The sequence below is a fragment of the Pipistrellus kuhlii genome, unplaced genomic scaffold (genome assembly GCF_014108245.1).
Source record: "Pipistrellus kuhlii isolate mPipKuh1 unplaced genomic scaffold, mPipKuh1.p scaffold_m20_p_6, whole genome shotgun sequence".
Taxonomy (NCBI): domain Eukaryota; kingdom Metazoa; phylum Chordata; class Mammalia; order Chiroptera; family Vespertilionidae; genus Pipistrellus; species Pipistrellus kuhlii.
The window spans coordinates 20,371,359-20,393,631 of NW_023425562.1; the positions used below are offsets into that span (position 1 = coordinate 20,371,359).

The 22,273-nt window shown below is 38.6% G+C and overlaps 1 protein-coding gene across 1 annotated transcript in view; it reads left to right on the forward strand.

The window, feature by feature from the left end:
• Positions 1–415: 415 nt before the first annotated feature.
• CCDC178 (coiled-coil domain containing 178) overlaps positions 416–22,273 on the forward strand; it is a 212,537-nt gene continuing 190,679 nt past the window's right edge. The window contains exons 1-6 of the mRNA XM_036418712.2: positions 416–473; positions 4,977–5,066; positions 10,247–10,386; positions 15,493–15,515; positions 17,719–17,774; positions 20,750–20,950. Coding sequence (XP_036274605.1) covers positions 416–473; positions 4,977–5,066; positions 10,247–10,386; positions 15,493–15,515; positions 17,719–17,774; positions 20,750–20,950 — 568 coding nt within the window. The remainder of the gene's footprint in view (positions 474–4,976; positions 5,067–10,246; positions 10,387–15,492; positions 15,516–17,718; positions 17,775–20,749; positions 20,951–22,273) is intronic.

Genomic DNA, 22,273 nt, shown 5'->3' on the forward strand with positions numbered 1-22,273 from the left:
AATAGAACTTAATTATGTACTTTCCTATAGCTTCCTTCATTTTAATAAGCTGGTCTTGGTGGAGTAAATGGGTTTATTCAAAAAGCCCTGTATTTGGACTCATAGTTTTCTTCCACAGCACTCTTCCCTAAATCGTCTTTTTACACTGAATGAATTTACTAATTTCGGTCAGGGTTTTTGAGTTGTAAAATAAAACCCCAACTAAATTATTTTTGCTCTCCAAGTTCTATAATGCTTTAGGTCTACAAATTGAAAGAGGTAGCTACTATCAGTTCTATTATAGAATTGCAACAGCAAACCAAGGGAACAAAGAACCCTCTTTAATGAGGATTTTCATATTTGGTGTTCCTAAGTATGATTTATGATATTTAAATATTTTTCTTTCTAATTAGGTCTCAAAATACCGCAAATAGCCATGCCTGAAAACAAGACCATTTCCTCTTCTCCCCGGGGAGATGATCAAACCAAGAAAGGTAAATGTACCCTAAAGTGGTTTTCTTTGAAACTAGGTCAGAGGTAAATGCAATTCAGTCCCTCACAGAAGGAGGCAGCGTCTTCTGGCTCAGGGGTCCCAAACCCAAACTCACTGGGGCAGGTGGGTGAGGGTGGCGAAAGGAATGCATAGGTTTCAGAAAAACCCACTGTCCGGATTAGTTGGTAAGTTTAGGATATTTGTAATTCGAAGACATTAGATCCAATATTTGGAATGTTGGCCCAAACAGTGATTATCAGTTAAAATTAATGTATGTCCCTTTGGCATCATTCCTCCATTAAGCTCCCCACCCTCCATGCAAAACCACCAACCTCTATAGAGAGCATTCAGTGCATCGAGCAAAGCACTGAGGTGTCTATATTGAAATCCCAGGACTCGATCAGGCCTCCATGTTTGTTACTATGTCTTGGTGGATTTTAAGCTTTATGCCTAAAGCAATCAATCATTGCTGGCTGAGGGAAAGAATCTAATAACCCTCCACCCTTCAGATATGTTTGTCATTAACTCTGTCATTAAAATCACCAACACACTGTGTGAGGTCTTCTTTATTAATTTCTACCAGTTATGATTTAACATATTTTTCTCAACATCAACATTAAATTCTTTCCTTATGTGGTGTCCATCATCATGAAACTATTGCGGTCATATCAAAATACTTCTTAGACTATAAATAATTGGCCCCTAAGTTTTCTTTTTAGTTTGCTCTTGTCATATGTTCACAATTGAATTAGAGAATGTTTATGCATTTTCTATTCTCTGAGAAAAAATAACTTAATATTTTAATTATGTTTCTTGAATGTTTGGCTGAATTTGTGTTTTAATTTTTAGGGAAATGTTAAACTATTGATATAAAATATTTAGGAGTTATAGGGCTATTTAGACTTTCTATTTATTCTTAATCCCTATAGGAAAATTATAATTTTTTCATTTAAAAACTCATTCATTTGGTTAAATTTTAAATGTATTAATGCAATAGTGTTAATAATGTCTTATTTATGTATCTTCTATATGCAGCTATTCCTCCTTTACATTCATAACACTTGATTTGTTTCTTCCGTTTCTTCTGTCTTGATCAGTTTTGCCAAATGTGTTCATTTATGTTCACCTTTCCAAAGTAATAATTTCTGACCTTTTTAATCATCTCTAGTGTGGATTTTGTTTTTGGTGGTTTTCTTTCTATTTCATTAATTTCAGATATTATTACCCCTTCTACTTTCTTTAGGTTCCCCACCCACCCTTCCCAGACACACATATTCTTAATTAGGATACTCAGATCACTAATTTTTAGCTTTTTTAATTTTCAAATATAATTACTTAATGCTACAAATCTCCCTTGACATATCAGGTAAATAATAAAAAGAATTGGAGTGTTATATTATACTTCAATGAAGAAAAGATTTACTCAGTATGTAGCTTTACTTTACTATAAAGCACTAATAAGCACTGCTGTGTTTAACTTTAATTCACACACCATGAAAATTTACCTCTTCGAAGTGTACAATTCAACATTTTTAGTGTAAGCACAATATTGTGCCACTATCACCATCATCTAATTCCAGAACACTTTCATAACCCGCCAAAGAAGCCCTATCACCTTAGCAGTCCCCTCCATTCTCCCTCCACCAGCCCCTGGCAACCCCAAATACACCTGCTTTGTGGGGAGATCATGGGCCTGGCTCACAGCTCGCAGGTGTGAAGGTCAGTGCAGGGCTGAGTCCGGGGCCAAGGGGAGCCCCTGGGTACGGGCCTCATCCCGGTGAAGGGGAAGCACCTCAGCGCCTGGAGCTCTGCTGGTGGCCTCGCCTGCATTTCTGTCAACAAGCCCTCCCAGCAGCTCCCACGTGAGACCCACAGTGAGGAGCGGACGGCACCCCGCAAGCACAGGTGCACCAGGCGACGCCTCCCCCAGTGGCCTTTCTGGGGACCTTGGGCCGCCACCTGGCCTGGGAGTCTGCGTGCAGGTGGCCTGGGCCCATAGGGTTTGGTGTTGGGGGCTGCAGGCACCCTCACCTGCCCGCGCCCTCACCTGCCCTCAGCCTCACCTGCCCTCAACCTCACCTGCCCGCGCCCTCACCTGCCCTCAGCCTCACCTGCCCGCACCCTCACCTGCCCGCGCCCTCACCTGCCCGCGCCCTCGCCTGCCCTCAGCCTCACCTGCCCTCAGCCTCGCCTGCCCGCGCCCTCGCCTGCCCTCAGCCTCCCTGAGGCAGCAGGAAGTCCCATGGCCTCCTGGGGGGAGGGAGGGAGGGGGACACTGTGCGTGAAGAGCGCGCATGCGCGGAGCCCTCCCGCGGTGAGGCTCGCACGTGGTTCTGCTGAGCCCCACGCTGCGCAGGACGCGTCCACCACGCGAGCGCAGAACCACCCCGACTTAGGGAGCCCCTGGGCCTGGGGTGGGGGGAGAGAAGGGGGATGTGCAGTGGCCGCACCCGTGTCTGCAGGGAGGGCGGCCCTGCCCTTGGGCTTCACCTTGGCCCTCAGGCCTCCCAGGCGGCCATCTTTGCCTAGGACTCGACCCACGACCCAGCGGACCCGGGCCACCGCAGCGGCCCCCACAGGCCTCAGCGGAGACACGAGCCCGAGGTCTGAAGGAGGCCGCCCAGGCAGCACCCGGCTGGCAGGAGGGCAGCAGGGCAGGAGGGCAGGAGGGCAGCAGGGCAGGAAGGCAGCAGGACAGCAGGGAAAGAGGGCAGGAGGGCAGCAGTGCATTAAGGTAGAAGAGCAGGAGGGCAGTAGAGCAGCAGGCCACCTGGCCCACCACAGTCACAGCCACAAGGTCTTGCCCTGGGCTCACACCTCTCAACACTGTGCAGACAGGGATGCCCCTGGCAGGTGTCTGAGACCCTTTCTGTGCCATCGCTCAGCATAGACGGATGCCGCTTCTTTTGATATTTATGTCAGCATTTCAGAGGTAACAGAGATACCCTCGCGGCAGGTGAGGGGGGCAGGAGGGGACATCATGTGGGACATTTCCTATAAATGAATTCGCAAAAACAGTTGGCTTTGTGTACCTGTCTTCTTTTAAACTAGAATTATGTCAGTGTCCCTTTATATGGGTGAATACTATTCCATTGCATAAAGAGTCTGCATGTTGTTTATACTTTTATCAATAGATGGATATTTGGGTCATTTCCATTTTAGGGCTATTATGAATAATACTATGAAAATTCGAGTACAACTTTTTATGTGGACATGTGTTTTCATTTCTGCTTGGTATACACTTAGGACGGGAATTGCTGGGTCATTTCATAACTTGATGTTTAACTGTGTAATTGCCAAATTTTTCTCAAAGCATCTGCAATAATTTACATTCCATATAGCAATATATGAGGATTCCAGGTTTTTCACATTCTTAGCAACACTTTTGTTAGATTCTGTTTTTGTTTTTTTTTTGTCTTTTGAAAATAATGTTATAGCAGCCTTAGTGGGTGGGATGTGGCATCTCATTGTGGTTTTGATTTGCATTTCTCTAATGACTAATGATGATGAGAATCTTTTCTTTTTATTGAATTTGTTGGGGTGACATTGCTTCATAAACTTATACAAGTTTCAAGTGTACATTTCTGTGATACATGACCATTGCATTGTGCCTCCATAACCCAAAATCAAATCATCCTCCATCAACATATATTTGACCCCTTTTACCCTCTTTTACCCTTCACCCCCCCCCCCCCACACACACACACACTTCCCATCTGGTGACCACTGCACTGTTGTCTGTGCCTGTGAGTTTTTGTTTTTCTTGTTTGTTCATTTGTTACTTTCAGTTTTATATCCCACATGTGGATGAAATCATATGGTTCTTAACTTTTTATGTCTGACTTATTTGGCTTAACATGATATTCTCAAGGTCCATCCATGATGGGGATATTTAAATGTACTTTCTAGCCATTTGTTTATCTTTGGAGAAATGTCTATTCACATCTTTTGCCTATTTTAAAATGGAGTTATTTGTCTTTTTTTATTGTTCAGTTATAAGAATTCTTTATATGTTTCAGAAAGTGGGCTTTTATCAAATACTAGAGACCTGGTGCATGGATTTGTGCACTGGTGGGGTCCCTCGGCCGGGCCTGCACCCTCTTGCAGTCTGGGACCCCTTGGGGGATGTCAGAGAGCCAGTTTCGGCCCCAATATTCACAGGCCAGATGGAGAACCCCACCCGTGCATGAATCCGTGCACCGAGCCTGTAGTGTGCACATAAGATCTTTAGTTAATATCTTCCCGCTCTCCCTCTGAGATTCATCAGTCTGTTCCATGTTTCCATGCCTGTATGTTGAGCATCTGCCCCCCCTGGTGGTCACTGTGTGTCATAGCTACCAGTCAAATGGTTGCTTAGGCTTTTATATATATAGATAGATATGATTTGCAAATGTTTTTGCCTATAGTGGTAGTTGTAGTTTCACTTCCTTTATAGTATTCAATGATTTTAAAAATATATATTAATATTAACTGCTCTCTGAACTTTTTCTTTCCTTTCAAAAAGAGAATGCCACATCACAAGCATTGGTTTCATATGGTGCCCCCAAGGAAGCTGTTGAGATTTTTCATGAAGATAAAATGACAAATACTGAAGGTGAGGACTGAATGGAAATTGTATAGTAACCTATGTAAACTATATTTATTTTCACTCATTAGTTTCTTATGTCAATATTATATTTTTATTGAACAATAAACCCTAAGTATCAATAGTTAACAAAGTAATTCTATACAAAATTAAGAATACAATATTATAATGTATTTTATGAATGACAAATTTGTTTATAATAATTGTTTATAATTTCAAAAATATATGAATTTTTATTTTTATTTTATTATTATTTAAAAAAATAAATTTTATTGATTTTTTACAGAGAGGAAGGAAGAGAGATAGAGAGCTAGAAACGTTGATGAGAGAGAAACATTGACCAGCTGCCTCCTGCACACTCCCTATTGGGAATGTGCCCTCCACCAATGTACATACCTTTGACCGGAATCAAACCTGGGACCTTTCAGTCTGCAGACCGACACTCTACCACTGAGCCAAACCGGTTTTGGCTAAAAAATATATGAATTTTTAAATTAAACATTTTCTTTATTGCTTGTGCCATGACTGGCAGGTGCTAGAAACTTCCAGTTTAATGAGGATATATCTTTTAAAAGAAGAATGAGGTGTGAAATTCAGAATAAAAATTGTTCATTGAGAATCCATAAAACATCTCTGAAAGTGTTGCTGATATTACATGTTGGAGGAAATGAGGAATGTGCACATATGATGTACTGGGGTTTAGACTTGTTTCTTAGGTCAGTCTGGTGGAGAACTTGACATAAAAAACTTTCAATATTGATTAGTAAATGTCTGCTCTGGACACCTTCAGTTTGATAGGACAAAATGGGATAAGTTGCCATTTCGATTCTTTACCTACAAAATATGGAACACATACATTACTTTGACTGTAGCATCAGGAAGATTGAGAAGTGTCAAAGTAATCTACAGTGTTTTCCAAACTTTTGACATATATGTACCCCTTGTATAATTTTCATAACGCTGAGTACCCCTCGTACTCATGAGAATATAGCTAAGCACGTTGCAGTGCATATCCCCACCAAACTCTGGTGCAATCCGTACCCCCACCAAACTCTTCCCGTACCCCTGGGGGTATGCGTACCACACTTTGGGAAACACTGGCTTAAAATAAAGCTAGAAATGATTGAGATACAGTCAAGAAACATTTGAGTCTCAGGCTCAAGAGTGTGAACTTCATTTCTTAGTCTCTGAGCCTAACTGTATTTAAGTAGAGATGTTGCATAACCATGCTTGGAAATACTAGTCTGTTCACAGAAAGATTTGGTTACAGGAGGACATAGGGATTCCCTTTTCATTGCAGTCCAGTCTTAAGGTAATAAGGCTTCATTGATGAAGGATCGATGGCTATGAAAGATGGGAATTAAGGAGACATTACAAAGGAATAAGATTTGAAGATAATATACAAGTCAGAACTTGAATGAAAAGAGGATTCAACAATGATTGAACTATTGCACACTTTGATAATGGGAACCGAGAAGCAAGAAAGGAAATGAGGTTGAGTGACATGAAAATGAGTTCAGTTTCAGAAATATTGGCTTTGCCGATGGGTGTGTCTCTTTAAGGCTCCCGTTGGCTTATTGGCCTTGAAAAAGTCCAAATGTTTAATACCAAGTAAATTGGAGGCAGACCTGTCACCACAAGTTTGGTGTATCTTAGTCTCTCATCACTGCTTTACTTGCCAAATCATTCCTGAGGACCTGCTCTGAGTTGGGTACCATTCTCTCTGCTTGGTATGTGCCAGGCCCCTCCCCACCTGCAGCTCTCTCTGCATGAATCCCTTATCTTGTCCAGCTCTGTGTCTGAGGATTGCAATGTGTTTGTTTTCCTCTGTAGCCTTTCTGGCTTTGGCATGTAGTTTACTGTTGGCATTAATTTCTGTGGTGGTATAGCTTCTCCATGGTACATTCTAATTCTAACTTCATCCTCCCATCCTGCAAAGGATCCAGCAGGTCCCATCTTTCCTTTTCTCCATTCAGTGTTAGGGTCAGGCTCTAGGAAGGATATGTACATTTTGACAGGGAGTTTAGGGTAAAGTTAAGTCTAAAGATGTTTAGTTGGGGGTAAGCACTTAGAGGAGATAACTAAAAGAAAAAATTATTTCTTACCAAGACTCATGCCTATGAGGAGAAATAGGCAAGGAAGTGAGAGAAAGCGCTTGAAGAAGAGCATTTCAGGGAAGTATAGAGTTAAAAGAGATGGAGAATGATAGGAGGTTATTGAATTGTGTTGCTAGGATCTGGCTAGTGATTAAAAAAAAAAACACACAAAGTTTTGAGGTAAATTTTAAGTACAATATTGTCCACTCATTTCAAGTCTGCAAGTCAGTGACTTTTGACAATTTCACAGATTTATTTTACCATTATCTTAAATGAGATATTGAATCTTTCATTTTTTAAATACATTTTTTTTTTTTAAATTTCAGAGAGGAAAGGAGAGGGAGAGAGAGAGAGACAGAACCATCCATGATGAGAGAGATCGTTGACTGGCTGCCTCCTGCATGCTCACACTGGGGACTGAGCCTGCAACCCAACCCACGCATGTGCTCCAACCAGGAACGGAACTCTGTCTTCCTGGTTTATAGGTTAATGCTCAATCCCTGAGCCACATGGCTGGGCTAGAGTCTTTCATTTTTCCAGAAAGTTTATTCATGCCCTCTGTAGTCAGTCTCATCCCACCCATTCCCCATATCCATGGATATGGTTTGAGTTTTACCATTCTAAAATTTCAAATGCATGTTAGTTATTATGGATGGGTGAATAAATCATGTAAACATCCATTTCACTGAGCAAGGAGAGTTGACAGTTCATGAACATAGTATTTTTATGACATTTGTCAACGCAACAGGCCAGTCCATATTTTCTCTCAAACCAGCGTTTCTTGTTGCAGTCTTAACAAACCTCAGCTCTGGCCCAGATCCAGGAGGCTCTGTCCCCTCATACACTGATGTTGGGCAAGGACGTTGGGGTTGGGCAAGTGATTAGAGAGGAAAGAGTCCTGTTTGAGCTGAATTCTTTGACCACCTGTGCTTAGGCTTCACCAGGAGCAACTCTGTCCATTAACATGTGACTAAGACCATTAATTCTCATTGCAGCATGGAATTTTAGGTGAAAAATATTTGATATGTAACCCTACCAACCCATTCACTTATTAAATGAGAAATCTAGGGTCAGAGGCTGAGTAGTTTTAGCTTAGGAAGTACAGTTAATTATCAGTTAAGTGAGAAAAAAAAAAAAAAAAGAACGTGGACACCAAACTGGGTAAAATTAAAAAGCAGAGCAGAGCAAGGTTTAACTTATGTCGTTCTTACATTTAGAATAAAATCAGTAAGAACTTTAGAATTCTGGTTCTTTCTTGTGCTGCTAATTTTGCCAAGTCCTTTACAGAATTTCAATGCAAAATTTAACTTCATAGTATTTTCCACTCCACAGTTTACTGCATGTATGATGTTAATACCAAGCCATAGGGGTGCTGTGGAAATTAATTAGCATTCACACAGGAGATTGAAAGTGGCACATGCAGAAACATGTTAAATGAGTCATTACTATCCTTATTTTCCCCACATTTAATGAAGCAAAGCAAATGTTTTGTGCATAAGGACAACTGCCTAGTTGTTAAATGAATACTAAAGTCTTTTTATTTCTAGAAGGAAGGGCAACATGCCCTTGTCAGGATACTTGGATAGGAGATCAATATGTAATTTTCACCAGCTTGTACATTGGACCTTTGACTATTACAGAGATGAAAATATATATTTCTCTGAGTATGAACTAAAGAAGAAATATATAACACATGTGAAATAGTCATAGCAAGAATATGTGTTCAGTATGGCCAAAGTAAACTGATATCTTGAAGGAACATTTAAAATTCAAAAACAAGGGGTATGTGAAACATTTGAGATGCCCTGAAATATGTTTCTGGACTGCTTATCTTTGCCACATTTTAAAAAAATATGAAAACAACCCTTATAGCTTACACTCCATGGCCAGTGTGATACAGTTCAAGTACCAGCTCTCCAGCCTATCCGTTGTGTGGAATATGACATTGTTATATAACTTCTCTAAGCCTTAGTTTCCTTGCTTATGAAATCAAGATGTTGTATATTCAGATACACACATAAGTTCAGATTTATGAGATAGGGTCAAAACTTATATTTACAAATGAAACATATGTCATTTTCACAAAAGTTGTATTTTTGGAGGTGGAGATTATGAGACTTCGTTTAAAAGATTGCAGTTGAAATGGAGATATCTAAAATAGGTACCATCTCTGTAGGTTGGCATTGAAACAAAAGGCACAGTCAGCAGGCAATAGCATTACCTCTGTGTTTCTCGAGGTCAGCTGAGATGAGGTCAGCACACTCTTCTCATTGGGGCACCGGTCCTATTTTGTGTCTTCATGTACCATCAGTCACTGCAGCTATAATCCAGCCCAGTAGAGTCCTTAGACACAAAATGACTGCAAGTAAGCACTTTGGTGGAGTTTCATGGACAGCTTTGCTGTGCTCCTGCAGCCTTCAGATGATCCCGGACATGCCAGGGTTAGAGTCACTGAGGCACATCAGACGGAGTGGATTTTATGATGAGCACAACATAAATGCTCTGGTGAGGACATCCATCACTCTCTGTGAGAGACTCCAATTTTCAGAAATGGAAGGTAGAAAATGAGGTTATTATGAGGATGAAGGGGACTTCATTTTATTTTTTATAGCAAGAAAAACATGCTGGATTTAAGGAAGAAGTCCTTCAGTACATGAGTGACTGTATATTATTTACTTTGGGAAAAGTGAAATCTCTTTGAAGGGAGAATTTAAAATATATTTCAAAGTCATTTTTAAAATTGATTTGGAATTTATTGAGAAAAAAACGAATAAATGTTTTCTGCCTTTTTTCTTTACTCCCCCTCCCCCACAATGGTTAGTTCATAATGCTATGAAACATCTAAAGTTTGAAAATTTATTCTTGCTTCTTAGAATCATTTTTATTTTTAACATTTTTAAGTCATAAATTATTCTTTTATATTTCAAAATATTAGAAGGTTCATTCTGTAATTGTGACATATTTATCTACCTAGGTGTTAAAACTTTGAGCATTAGTTTTAATAAAGTTGAATATTTTTGCATATTCTCAACACCAGGGTTACTACATTGTATATAACTGATAAGTAACTTCCACTGTCTGCTTTGTCTTTAGTGGTGAACCAAGGCACTTACTTTAGTTACCCATGTCGGCGACACAGCTGTTCTTTAGTGAAAATCCCAGCACCATGTGTCAACAAAATTATTTCACACATTGAAGATGTGGAGTCTAAGATAGAGGGACATTTGAAACAGGTAAGTGACATTTAATATGCTAACACTGTTATAAACATTATAAAGCCTACAAGGGTACATTAGTTAAAGAAGCCAAGGAGTTGTTTTCTATGAAATTTGAAATAGTTTCTAGAACCTTTGCTTAGCTGTCTAATTTTCTAATCTAGACATGATTTTGATAGTCTCATTTCAGAAGGGTTAAACAAGCTCATTAAATAGATTCCTCCCCTATCTGTTTCTTCTTTATCCAAAGGCAATCATGCTAAGTAGTAATTTCCATAAGCCAACTTGACTAGTAAATTAAATAGTACTTACATTCTTTTTTGGGATACTAAACTGATTAGGTGATTAGACGAGGACACTGGTGTATGAAAGGACAGTGTGCCCTTTTAAATGAGTTATTTTGTTCTAAAGAAATACCTGATAGGTCTGTTAAACAGAATATAATTATTCCTCCTTTGTCTTTTTAACCTGTTAGTTTGCCTTTATTATTCTGAAGGGAGTTTAGTCTTGAAACCACTGTAACATTCAATTATTTCCAAAGGATGATTTGGAAATGATAAAACATTCTCACACTTTTCTAAAGATTATATTTCTGAGCAATTAATGCAGAATCAGTGAATCCACATGGGAGTTTGCCAGAGACCTGAGCTATCTCTCTCCCTTCACCACTGTTACAGGATCTCTCTGAGAAGGTTCTGGTGGGCCACCTGTGATGCTCAATCTAGGGTTTGGTCTCCTTTGAGAAAATCTTCCTAGTGCATTTGTTAACATCTCAGGCTTTATAACTACACATGCTGTGACCCTCGGCAGAAATGGAGAGATGTATTAAAAGTGCCGGCATAGGGCATGCATCCAATATGCACTAGCTATTCTTATTTCTATAGTACTATTTATCTATTTCACCCTACATCAGTGTTATATTATTTCTGTTGCTGCTTTGTCAGTGCTGCCATCTGTTGCCTACCCAAGATCCTATGGAGAGTAGGCACTGAGTACATGTCTTTTGAATGAAAAAATAAATGGGGACCTGAAGCAGAGCCTTCTTTTTCTAGATACACCTGAGGCACCCATCTACCTACTGTAGTAAGAGCTACCATTTACCAAACATCTGCTAATTCTTTAGGCACTTAATAAGTATGTATTTTTGTGTTTGTCCTTTATCGGAATCCTACTTTACTGGTTAAAATTCTAAGACTTAGACAACTCAAGTAATCTATATGTCATGGCACAGGTAGTAAGCATTAGAGTTGAAATTCGCACCGAGTTTTTAAAAAATCACTTCTTCACATTTAAAAAATTAGATGTTTCTCCTGTTTTCAAGGAAAAACAATTTTATTTCATACATACCTTTAAATATAGGCCCCCCCCCGTATCTCCTACAGTTCCACTTAATATCTGAAGAGTTGTCTAAATTTAATATTTCTGAGTCCTCACTTCCCACCTACTCATTCATTGCAATCTTCATTTCATCTCCATTATTCTATTGAAAATGCCTTCATAAGAGTAACCATTGTGTTTCCTGTTGTCTGTTGATATGCACATATATACAAACATACAAACTAAAGCTCTGTGGCTAGAACAAACATTTATTTTTGTTACATTGAGCAATTTGTTCTGGGCTCAGCTGGGAAATGTTGTTGTTCTTGCCTCTGGCCAATGATGTGGATGCACACGTCTGCTGACTCAACTGGGAGTCCTGATAAAGATGGCCTCACTCACATGCCCAGTAGCTGGGAGAGTGTTTCAAGAGGACAGAACTCAATGGGCAAGTGTCTATGGAGCTTTGCTTGTGCTGTGTTTGCTGAAGTCCCACCGGCCAAAGCACAACACATCATCAGCCCCGTTAATGCAGTAGAACAGTGATTTTCAACCTTTATCTCATGGCACACATTAACTAATTACCAAAACTCTGTGGCTCACAAAAAAATTCTGACAAAAAATAGGTATAATTTTGATTTATTCACACCGGATGGCTATTGCTGTGTTGGTTGTCATTTTTTTTTTTTTTGACAATCTAAGGGAAAAGAGGTCAGTATTCCTGAATATAGTCAGATATTGAATATTTTAACAATTCTTACGGAACATTGGTTGAAAATCGCTGCAGTAGACTATTAGACAAGATGTGGATACCTACCAGGAGACATAAATCTTTGGAGACAACTTATATAGCGATCTACCAGATAGTCCATTGGGAACAGATCAAATACTGATTGAAATAATTTTTCTCTATTGCTCATCACTTCTACAAAAATATTGTCAGGGGAAGGTCTTGATATTTTATCCTAAAATATTTCTAAAATTTTAAGTAATCTGTTTTTACAAGTATAAATTAAGCCATTTTGAATTACAGTATATAGAGGATCAAACAGAATATTAATTAGGCATTAATCACTTATTGAGGACTTTTAAAATTTTGGATAATTATATCATAACTCATTAAAGTGTCTCTTATCCAATTTCCTCCTGATTTTCTTGTGATACTTCAAGTGGCTCCTTAAAACTATTACATACATCAGCCTAATTGTAGTTTTTGCACTATTCAGGACTCTGAATTACCAGTTTCAAAAGCCAAAAGATAATATTTTTCTGATTGTTAGTTATTTTATAACATATTAATATGTTAATATGCTTATTGAATGTTCATTCTTTTCCACGTTTATCTTTTGCCTATTTTCTTTTAGGTTTATTTGTATTTTTTTTTATTGACTTGTAGGAACAAATTGTTATCTGTAGTTTGTTATGTATGTTTTAAACATACTTAAGTTTGACTTGTTTTCTTTATATCTTTTAATAAAAAGTTCTTAATTTTAATGTACTTAAATTTATCATTTTTCCTTTATTTTAAGTGTTTTGCACCTTGTTTAAAAATATTTCCATATTGCAAGTGTCATAGAAAATATTTTCCTTTTTTATAAATTTTTAAAATTTTTCTCTAGAAATCGTTTAACATCGTGAAATTGTATGTAAGGATAAATAGCAATTTTCATTAATTGCTATGTAAGGATTAACAGCAATTTCACATAAATATATGAAAATTAGTTTTCTCAACATCAATTTTATTACCAAATCCAGTCATTACTTAGAAATCAGCTATCCCATATTGATCATATATCAAGTTTTCATGATGATTGTATCATTTCTAGCTCTTGTATTTTACCTGTGAATTTAACCCTCTATTACAATATCTCATTCTACTGATTTGCATGCTTCATAATATGTCTTGATATCTGCTGGGTAGTTCCATTCTTTTTTTTTTTTTTTTTGCTTTTATAGACTTCTTTGGCTCTTTTTGGTAGGTGTAATTTTTAGAATTGTCATATTCTATGCAAAATACATTGGAATCTTGAACAGTTGCACTTATTACCTTTTCTTATGTAGATGAAGTTAGTCTCAAGAGGAGTGTTTTTTAGATGCCATTGAATCTACTATCAGCATAAGAAAATTTCAGTAGTATAGCAAATACCAAAAGCTGTTTAGAGGAGAAAACTCAGTAGGAGGTAAATGGGAAAAATGGACAAATAAATGCAAACTTAATGTTAAATTATTGGTTCTCTAACAAATAGTCATAAGCCGCATAATGTTTCAGTCAATGACAGACTGTGTATAGGACAGTGGTCCCATCTATAATAATGAAAGCATAATATGTTAGTTAGATTGACGTCCTTCTGGACAACCTTCCAGACGAAGCTGGGGCTGCAAGGGAAGCCCTGGTCCCCAATGCCAGAGGGAAGCCAGAGGGAAGCCGGAGGGAAGGAAGACCTACTCTTGCATGAATTTCGTGCTTCGGGCCTCTAGTAAGATTATAACAGAGGGCCTCAACTTATGCCTGAATAAGCTTATATTTGAATTTGTAACATCTTGGGATATTTTTACTCTTTGGTGAAATCTGTCTTTGTTTTCCCTCCCACCTGTTTGTGTCAAAGGGAGAATTTGCTTGTTTCTCTCTAGAACCATAACTTCCATATTTATTAGACAACCTTTCCATCTTAGGCAGATCTCCAGGGTGGTGAGCGAGTTCTCATGACAACGAGTAGGAGGCAACTTCTCAGCCACCTAATCTGGATTCTGTGTGTGTGTGTGTGTGTGTGTGTGTGTGTGTGTGTGTGTGTGTGTGTGTGGTGTGTGTGTGTGTGTGTGTGTGGAGGAAGCAATAATACCTGCTCATCTCACCACAGCCCACCCTTCCATTATTAGCTTGGATCACCACCTACTTATTCTTACAGTCTGGGAGTTCTGCAAGAGTTCTCCAGAGAACCTTTCATTTCCCCTGAAAGGATCTCCACTTGTCCTCTGAGCTATACACTTCTTTGCTCTGGTTTCACTATCAGTCTCACCAGATTGCCTTCTATTTCTGGGTATTCTTTTAAAATCTACGTCCCAATAATATTGACAGATATGTATGTGTGTGTGTGTGTGTGTATGTGTGTATGTATGTATGTGTGTGTGTGTGTATATGTATATATGTATATATGTATATATGTATATATATATATTCTGCTCCAGAAATGTTGGTATGACATGGGAATTGAAGAAAAGTAATGATATATGCCCAATCTCACATCTTGAATTGGAAATTATCTGCGAAACCCATAACATTCAGACTATATAATCCTTGCGTTTTTAGTAACTTATGCCCCTTAAAGCTCATGGTTCTTTTAGAATATATCATAGAGCAAGACTCCTTCCAAAGAGTGTAGAGTCCAGGAAAGGGATAAGACAAGGATAATTCTATGGAAAACTAAGTGTTTGTGAACTCATGCAATTATATGTTTTCCACTCTTCTGTGATATATTGAAGTTCAAAGGATGTATGGATTCAGATTGTGTGGAAAGTCCTTTGGGTGTAAGAGGAATTTTAGCTGGTCCTGTTAAAAGGTGTAAGATTTAGAAACAGATGAAAGCTAAGAACAATCAGGTGGGAGTAAAAAGGAGAGTATAGGAGTAGATAGTAGAAGTATATAACTGTTTTGGAAATAATAGAGTACATAGTTTGACAGAAATATAATGGGGTATGTGAAGTAGAGTAGTTACAGTTTTACCAGTGAGTTCAAGTATAAGTTAAAATTACTGTTGTTTTCTGAGCTGTCTAAAATTTGATTTTAATTGAGATCTTTTATTTTGACAGTTTGAAACTTCTTTGGAAGAATGGTAAGAACCTATTATGCTTCTTTTATTTGTTCATGTTCACATTTTAATGATTAATATGCTTGGAGGAGTTTTATTTCAAAAGGGACAGAAAATTGAAAGCAGATGTTTTCATATTAGGTACTAAAATATAATTTTTTAAAAACTTAAGAATTAGGATATCATGGAAAATGACAGAACAGAATAGAGATCTTCAGAGCTCTGTACCACCACTAAGCAACTATAAATTTGGCAAAAATTGGTCAGAATCAACTTTTTTCAAAATCTATAATCTAGTAAAAAACTCGCTGCAACCATGGAAGAAAAGTCAATGAAGAAAGAGCCACTGCATTTTGTTAGGAGACCCCAGTGGCATTTAAATCGCCGCCTGGCCTCCTGCAGCTCCCGGGTCAGTGGAGGCCCCGCAGAGGGCTGCCTGCTTTGGTGACGCCCTACAGGTTTCGGAGGGAATGACAGGGGCCTTATTCTAGGTCTAGGAGAATGGTGCTTCAGTGCTGTGTCCTGCTGACCACTCCCAGGGAGTGTTCCTTGGAAGCGCTTAAAGGCATGTCCTTGCCACCACTCTATGAAGCTGATGATAAGCGTTGGACTGGCGTTGGACAGACCAGAATGCCTGGGGAAGAAGAGGCTGAGAGCAGAGGCACCTGAGGAAATGAGGCTTTTCAGAGCCCTCACCTCTATTGGAGAATTGAGAAATGTGCGCAGATGACCAATGCTGGACACATGTGGGGGGGAGAACCAAGAACCAAGAAGACCCTGACCTTTGAACTGTGGCTAGCCTTTAGGCAAGAACAGATGGTAAGAGGAAGAGATGAATACCCTGGATAAGCATCGAAGGAGTACTCTAGTAGAGCGCCCATCTGTTAAGATTGGGAGGTATCGACCCCCCTCCCCCCGCCGCCTTCTTTGTTTTAGCTCTAGCTGTGCAAGCTGACAGGCAAACAGAAGCTCACCAATAAGCTAATATTGTAAACACTTCCTGTAGTGGCCACGTGTGACAAAGAATATGGATGTTATACAAAGTGTTTAAAATAATCATCAAACAAATAAATAGCAACCACCCATAACAAATAGCAATAGACGGAGGCTGACAGTGGAGAGAGCATTATTTAATAAAGATGCTGGGATAATTTATTTTCTGTTTTTAAAAGAAAACAAACAAGAAAAAATTACCTTTTTTAAAAGAAGTATTTAAATCAAATTAAAACTGAAGGAAGAACATATAATGAATATATTTCTGATATCAGAATAGACAGACTTTCCTAAATAAATCGAAAAATAACAATGAAACATGTAATATGCAGCCTTTGGAGATAGTAAATAGTAGTCAGATATATAGCTTTTTTAAATAAGAAAAATGATCATTTAATAAAAATGAAACTCCTTGCTTTGTTGTTTATACTGGTTTTCTTAAAACTTTTGTTAGAGAAAAAATATTTTCTGTTTAAATACAGTGAAATGTAATCTAGGATCCAAGAAGTGATACTGATAATGAGAAGCATATTGTTTTTCAACATATAGGACTTTAGCTAAAAGAGTCTTTAGAAAAGAAGTAACATTTTAATTTGTACATTTTTCTAAAACCTTAAACTTCAAATCTGAAATAGTATTCTTATTCCTTGTCATTCATATTGATTCCCCAGAAATTGCTAACTGAAATTAGAAAAATAGCTCATTTAACTTATTTTTTAAAAATCTCCTTTTCAATAGCAAATCTCTAGGAATTACCAATTTCTTAAAAAACAAACAAACTGCTTTATTATCTTCTTATGCCCAGCTGGTATGGCTCAATGGTTGAGCATCAGCCTATGAACCAGGAGGTCACGGTTCCATTCTTGGTCAGGGCACACCCCTGGGTTAAGGTCTCCACCCTAGTGTGGGGTGGGCAGGTGGCAGCTGATCAATGATTTTCTCTCATTGATGTTTTTAATCTCTCTCTCCTTCTCTGAAATCAATAAAAATATATTTTAAAAAATTTCAGACCATTTATAACAAATTTTAGATTTCTATTTACCATGAAGTTTTAAGCCCATTATCTATTAGATCGTTGCTGTATGAATCTCCAGGAGAGTAGAGTTAGTATGTATATAGAAAGTTTCACCATGCACATTTCCAATTCAATGTGAGAGTGTCACCTAACATTTGTTTTACTGAAGTGAAGTACAGCCCTCCTGGAGTAATTGATCCCCTCTCTCCTGCTCCATAGGCACGAGGCTGCTGAAAAAGACCAGGTCTCGAAGGTGGAACCCAAGGAAGAAAGAGGTAAAGCTGGACTGCACACGTAGATCAGGGCAGCGGCATTCAGAAGTTCACTGATTTCAAAGAGTTCTCATTTTCCCGTAATAATGCTAACGCTTTATAATTCTTATCAGTGTGTCAGGGAGGACAGAGCCTCTATAATTTGATTAGACATTTGTTCAACATATATTTATTAATGACTGTTATGTGCCATTAGAGGCCCGGTGCATGAAATTCCTGCACTAGGGGGTGTTCCTCAGTCCAGCCTGTGCCCTCTCACAGTCTGGGAGCCCTCAGGGGAAGTCTGACTGACGGCTTAGGTGCGGGGAGCAGGCCTAAGCAGTTGGACATCCTTAGCGCTGTTGCAGAGGCAGGAAAGGCTCCCGTCACTGCCACTGCACTCGCTATTTGTGAGCCCGGCTTCTGGTTGAGCAGCACTCCCCCTGTGGGAGCGCACTGACCACCAGGAGCAGCTCCTGCATTGAGTGTCTTCCCCCTGGTGGTCAGTGCGTGTCATTGTGACCAGTCATTCTGCAGTTCAGTCAATTTGCATGTTAGCCTTTTCTTATATAGGAAGTATTATCTAGACCCTGAGTGTAGATGACCCTTGCTCACTGCTCCAGAAACTATAATTCCAGTTCTGTGCAGTAGGCTTTCTGTGAGAATCAGAGTCTTCTCTGTCTATACTAGCCAATAGAGCATCAGCCTCATATAATGTCTGAGAACTGGAAATGTGTCTGGCGAGACAGAGATATTTAATTTTTAAGTTTAACTTTAACTCATATCTCAGTGAAAATGGTCACATGGCTACCATAGTGGACATCACATTTCCACTATATGTAAAAAGCAAGATTAATATTCTTGTCAAGATTAATATTTTACAAAATATAAAATAATATACTAGCATAAAATGTGTGTTAAAATTCTTCAGTGTATTTGAATATATTCTTGATATTATATTAACTCTTCCCCAATCCTTACCACAGAAATTTGTTAAACATCTTAAGTGAAAGCTAACTAATAAACTCAGGCTTTTAAAAGCAAGAATGTTTTATTCAAAGCTGTCATTCACAGTGAGGCTCTGATTCTACTGTTTTCACTGTTTACGTCTACAGTGAAGATGAAAACCTCACTTATTAGTTTTTCACATGATAAATGCTGAGAGCAAAAAATAATATATGAGTAGTCACAATATCCATTACATTAACTGCACTTCTGTTTATCATAAACATGCACATTTGACTCTAAAACATAAGACAGTATCAAGATAAAGGTTTGCCCTGGCAGGTTTGGCTCAGTGGATAGAGCGTCAGCCTGCGGACTGAAGGGTTTGATTCTGTCAAGGACACATGCCTGGATTGTGGGCTAATCCTCAATAGTGGCATCTCTTTCATCATTGATGTTTCTATCTCTCTCTCTCTTCTTTCTGCTCTAAAATCAATAAAACATATTTTTAAAAGATAAGGAAAATGTAAATATTTACACTAAAAATGTAAGGTGGTTGCTCACTCCATATGAACTAATTGAGATAGTGTTCTAGAAAAAAAAAAGTTGAGAGGTGTTAAATGCAATGAATTGGAGGCCCTCCAAGTTAAACACAGCATTTGTTTTTAAATGCTGTGATGGAAACAGTAAGAAGACATCTTGCAGTGACATAATGGTCACCTCACCTTCGGACAGAAATCTGTCTGATCACAAGTGCTTTAATTTCAGTGCCAGTAACTTCATCATGTGTTTCAGACTGAAATCTTGTTATAGAGATTGAAGGGATAGTAAGTTGGCTGGAGAACCCAGTACTTAATGCGTATATTGGCATCTAACAAAGCAGACAGATAAGAATAGGAAGTGTACAGTATGTGGTGGAATTTGAAAAACAAACAAAAAAAGAAGGCTATAGACCAAATAAATAGAGGCCAAACAAAGGAGAGGTCTGGAAAAAAATCAGATTTTATGCCTTGCAATAGAGAAGCCTGCTTTTTAAGAATTTTTCTTAGGCGGATGCTGAATTTCTTTGACAAGTCTATAGGATAGAAGAAGAAATTGCGTGTGACTGCTCAGCTTCCATTGACAACCGTTATGTAACACCACCTTCCCATAGGAATGACTATCCTTATTAACCAACATAAACCGAAGGCCTGTGAGTTGCCTTTCTCTGGATCTGGCTTTACTGTTTCTCCTCCGCTTCTGTGTGGTGGGGGCTTTTCCTTTCTTGAGACGGTGTTCGCTTCTGTCTTCTTCTTACGTCATGTGTTGGCCAAAGCCACCGCTTACAAGTATATGTGGCCTGTGTCAGTATTCCTTACTGATCTGTTTCCAGGGAGAGAGCATATTGCCTAGGATTTCACAGGCTCTCTGTCCATTTCTTACATAAACAGATGAGTGAATAGTCATAGTAATGATTTCATTAACATTAACCCCTATCACTCCAGAGCTGTGGACCAGGAATCACAAATACCTGTCATGTAAGAGTTAATTTGTGTTACAACTGAATAAGTAGACTTTGGGAACAACAGTAAACTTTTTGCAAGGCTAAATAAGGATGTTATAATCTGATAAGATAAAGAATATTAAGTGTCTTGTTTCTATAACTATCTGAGGATTTCCAATATATGTCTGATGTAATGGTTATGATTCACTTTTCTCAAAGAATGAGAAGGAAACACAAGCATAATTTCAAAATACAGCTTATAAACAGAACACTTGTTTTTTTTTCTTCAGATAAGCTATTATACATGGAAGATATGAGTGAGATTTAGCTATTCTAATCGTTTTATGAAATGTCCCTTTAAAACCCTGCCTTTCAAAATGTATAATCAATGTTATGATTGTGTGATAACGTTTTAAAAGCTAATGGTCTTTAAAAGGCTAATTTGTTTTTCTAAAATTGTCATTAATTATTTAAATACAAAATACAGTGATACAATTAGTACTCATGTTCCCACCACCTGGTTTATAGGCTGACTCATTAACAAATGTGAATGCATTTTCCTATTTTTAAGATGAGACATGTCCAGAATTAAAGCAGGAAATGGAAACGTTGCTGTCAGAAGCCATTTTTCTTGTCAAAACTCTAGAAACTGACCGCGCAGAAGCTGCAGAAGCTCTGAAACGACAGCACTCGCGAAGGAAGGAGATAAACAAGACAATTGATTCTTGGTCCATCTGGAGGCTTCAAGAAATGCCCATGGCTGTGCAGAAAGGTAATAATGAGGATTGTTCATCATACTGCCGTTGACTTCGTTACACAGGCATGAGTAATCGATTGTAGTGCGGAATAAAACATCAGTTCTATTTTAGTGACCCTGTTACTGGTATTTCTGCATCCAAACCGGTGCACTTCTAATAGGTGCTATTAATGACAATGCTTAGTCATTGGAAGGAATACATTGAGCAAAACTGGAACTGCTGTCAGTTGGTGTTTGTTTGAAATTCCTTTGGATCATGGTACCCAGGGGGGCATGCAAACTTCCGGCTCCTGCTTCCTGTAAGGACTATAGTGTTTGAGGACTAGAAATAGAAAGTGATTGCCAGTTAGTGGTATTGGCCACATCTTTAAACATAGTAAAACATGAGAGTTCTAAGGGATATTTCAGCAACTGCTCCATCTGCTTTGGGGAATTCAGCAGTAAGTTTTATAGGGGACTTCTAGGAGGCAATAAAACTTAAGGTGTTTCTAAGAGTCACGCAAGTAAATGTTCCAAAGGAAAATGCTGTCTTTTAGATGCCAGAGTGAGGGAACTACGGTGAGACACTAAAGAGTCTTAAGGCATTTGATTTTTATTTTTCATTCTGCACACACTGCCTGCCTCTCAGAACATGCCTTGACTATATGTGTCTTCCTAAGGCTGGAAGTTGTTTGTGCCATCAGATGGTAAAAATGTTAATTCAGGATTTATATGCTTTATACATAGGTTATAGTAGGGTGCTTATATAACCTAGCATTTAAACCAAGACACCTTTGAGAGAAAAGAGGGTGCTGTCACTATTATTACTTTGGTATAATAGTCATTAATTCAAATAACATGTAAACATAAACTCAGACATACACATGTTAGAGTGTTATGTCTCTAAAACTGTAATTCCCAGGGAAGGACATATACATTTCAGGAAGTGGCAAGAAAAGATCAGGATTTTTATTTATATTTTTTTACATTTGCTTGTGATGGTGACTGATAAAATACTGGTACCCAGGGGATCTTCCGCTTTGTTGTTTTAGTAAAGTGAGCTGCACGGAGGTTTAATGGCTTTTTTTTCTTTTGAAGTGACACTGGGATCGCAGCTGGAACTCCATTTGTTCGCTTCCTTCTGGGGAAGAAATGAAGCAGCAGGAATGGGCCCCGAGCCTAGGCTGGGAACGACTTTAATCCAGATTGTGTCTATGCTCTTTTTCACCCCTGATTCTCACGAGTTAACTGTAGCCCTACCGTGGCTCAGTGGTTGAAATTCAGTCTATGACAGGGGGTTATGGTTTGATTCCGGGCAGGGCACACGCCCAGGTTGCTTGATCCCCTGCATGGGGCATG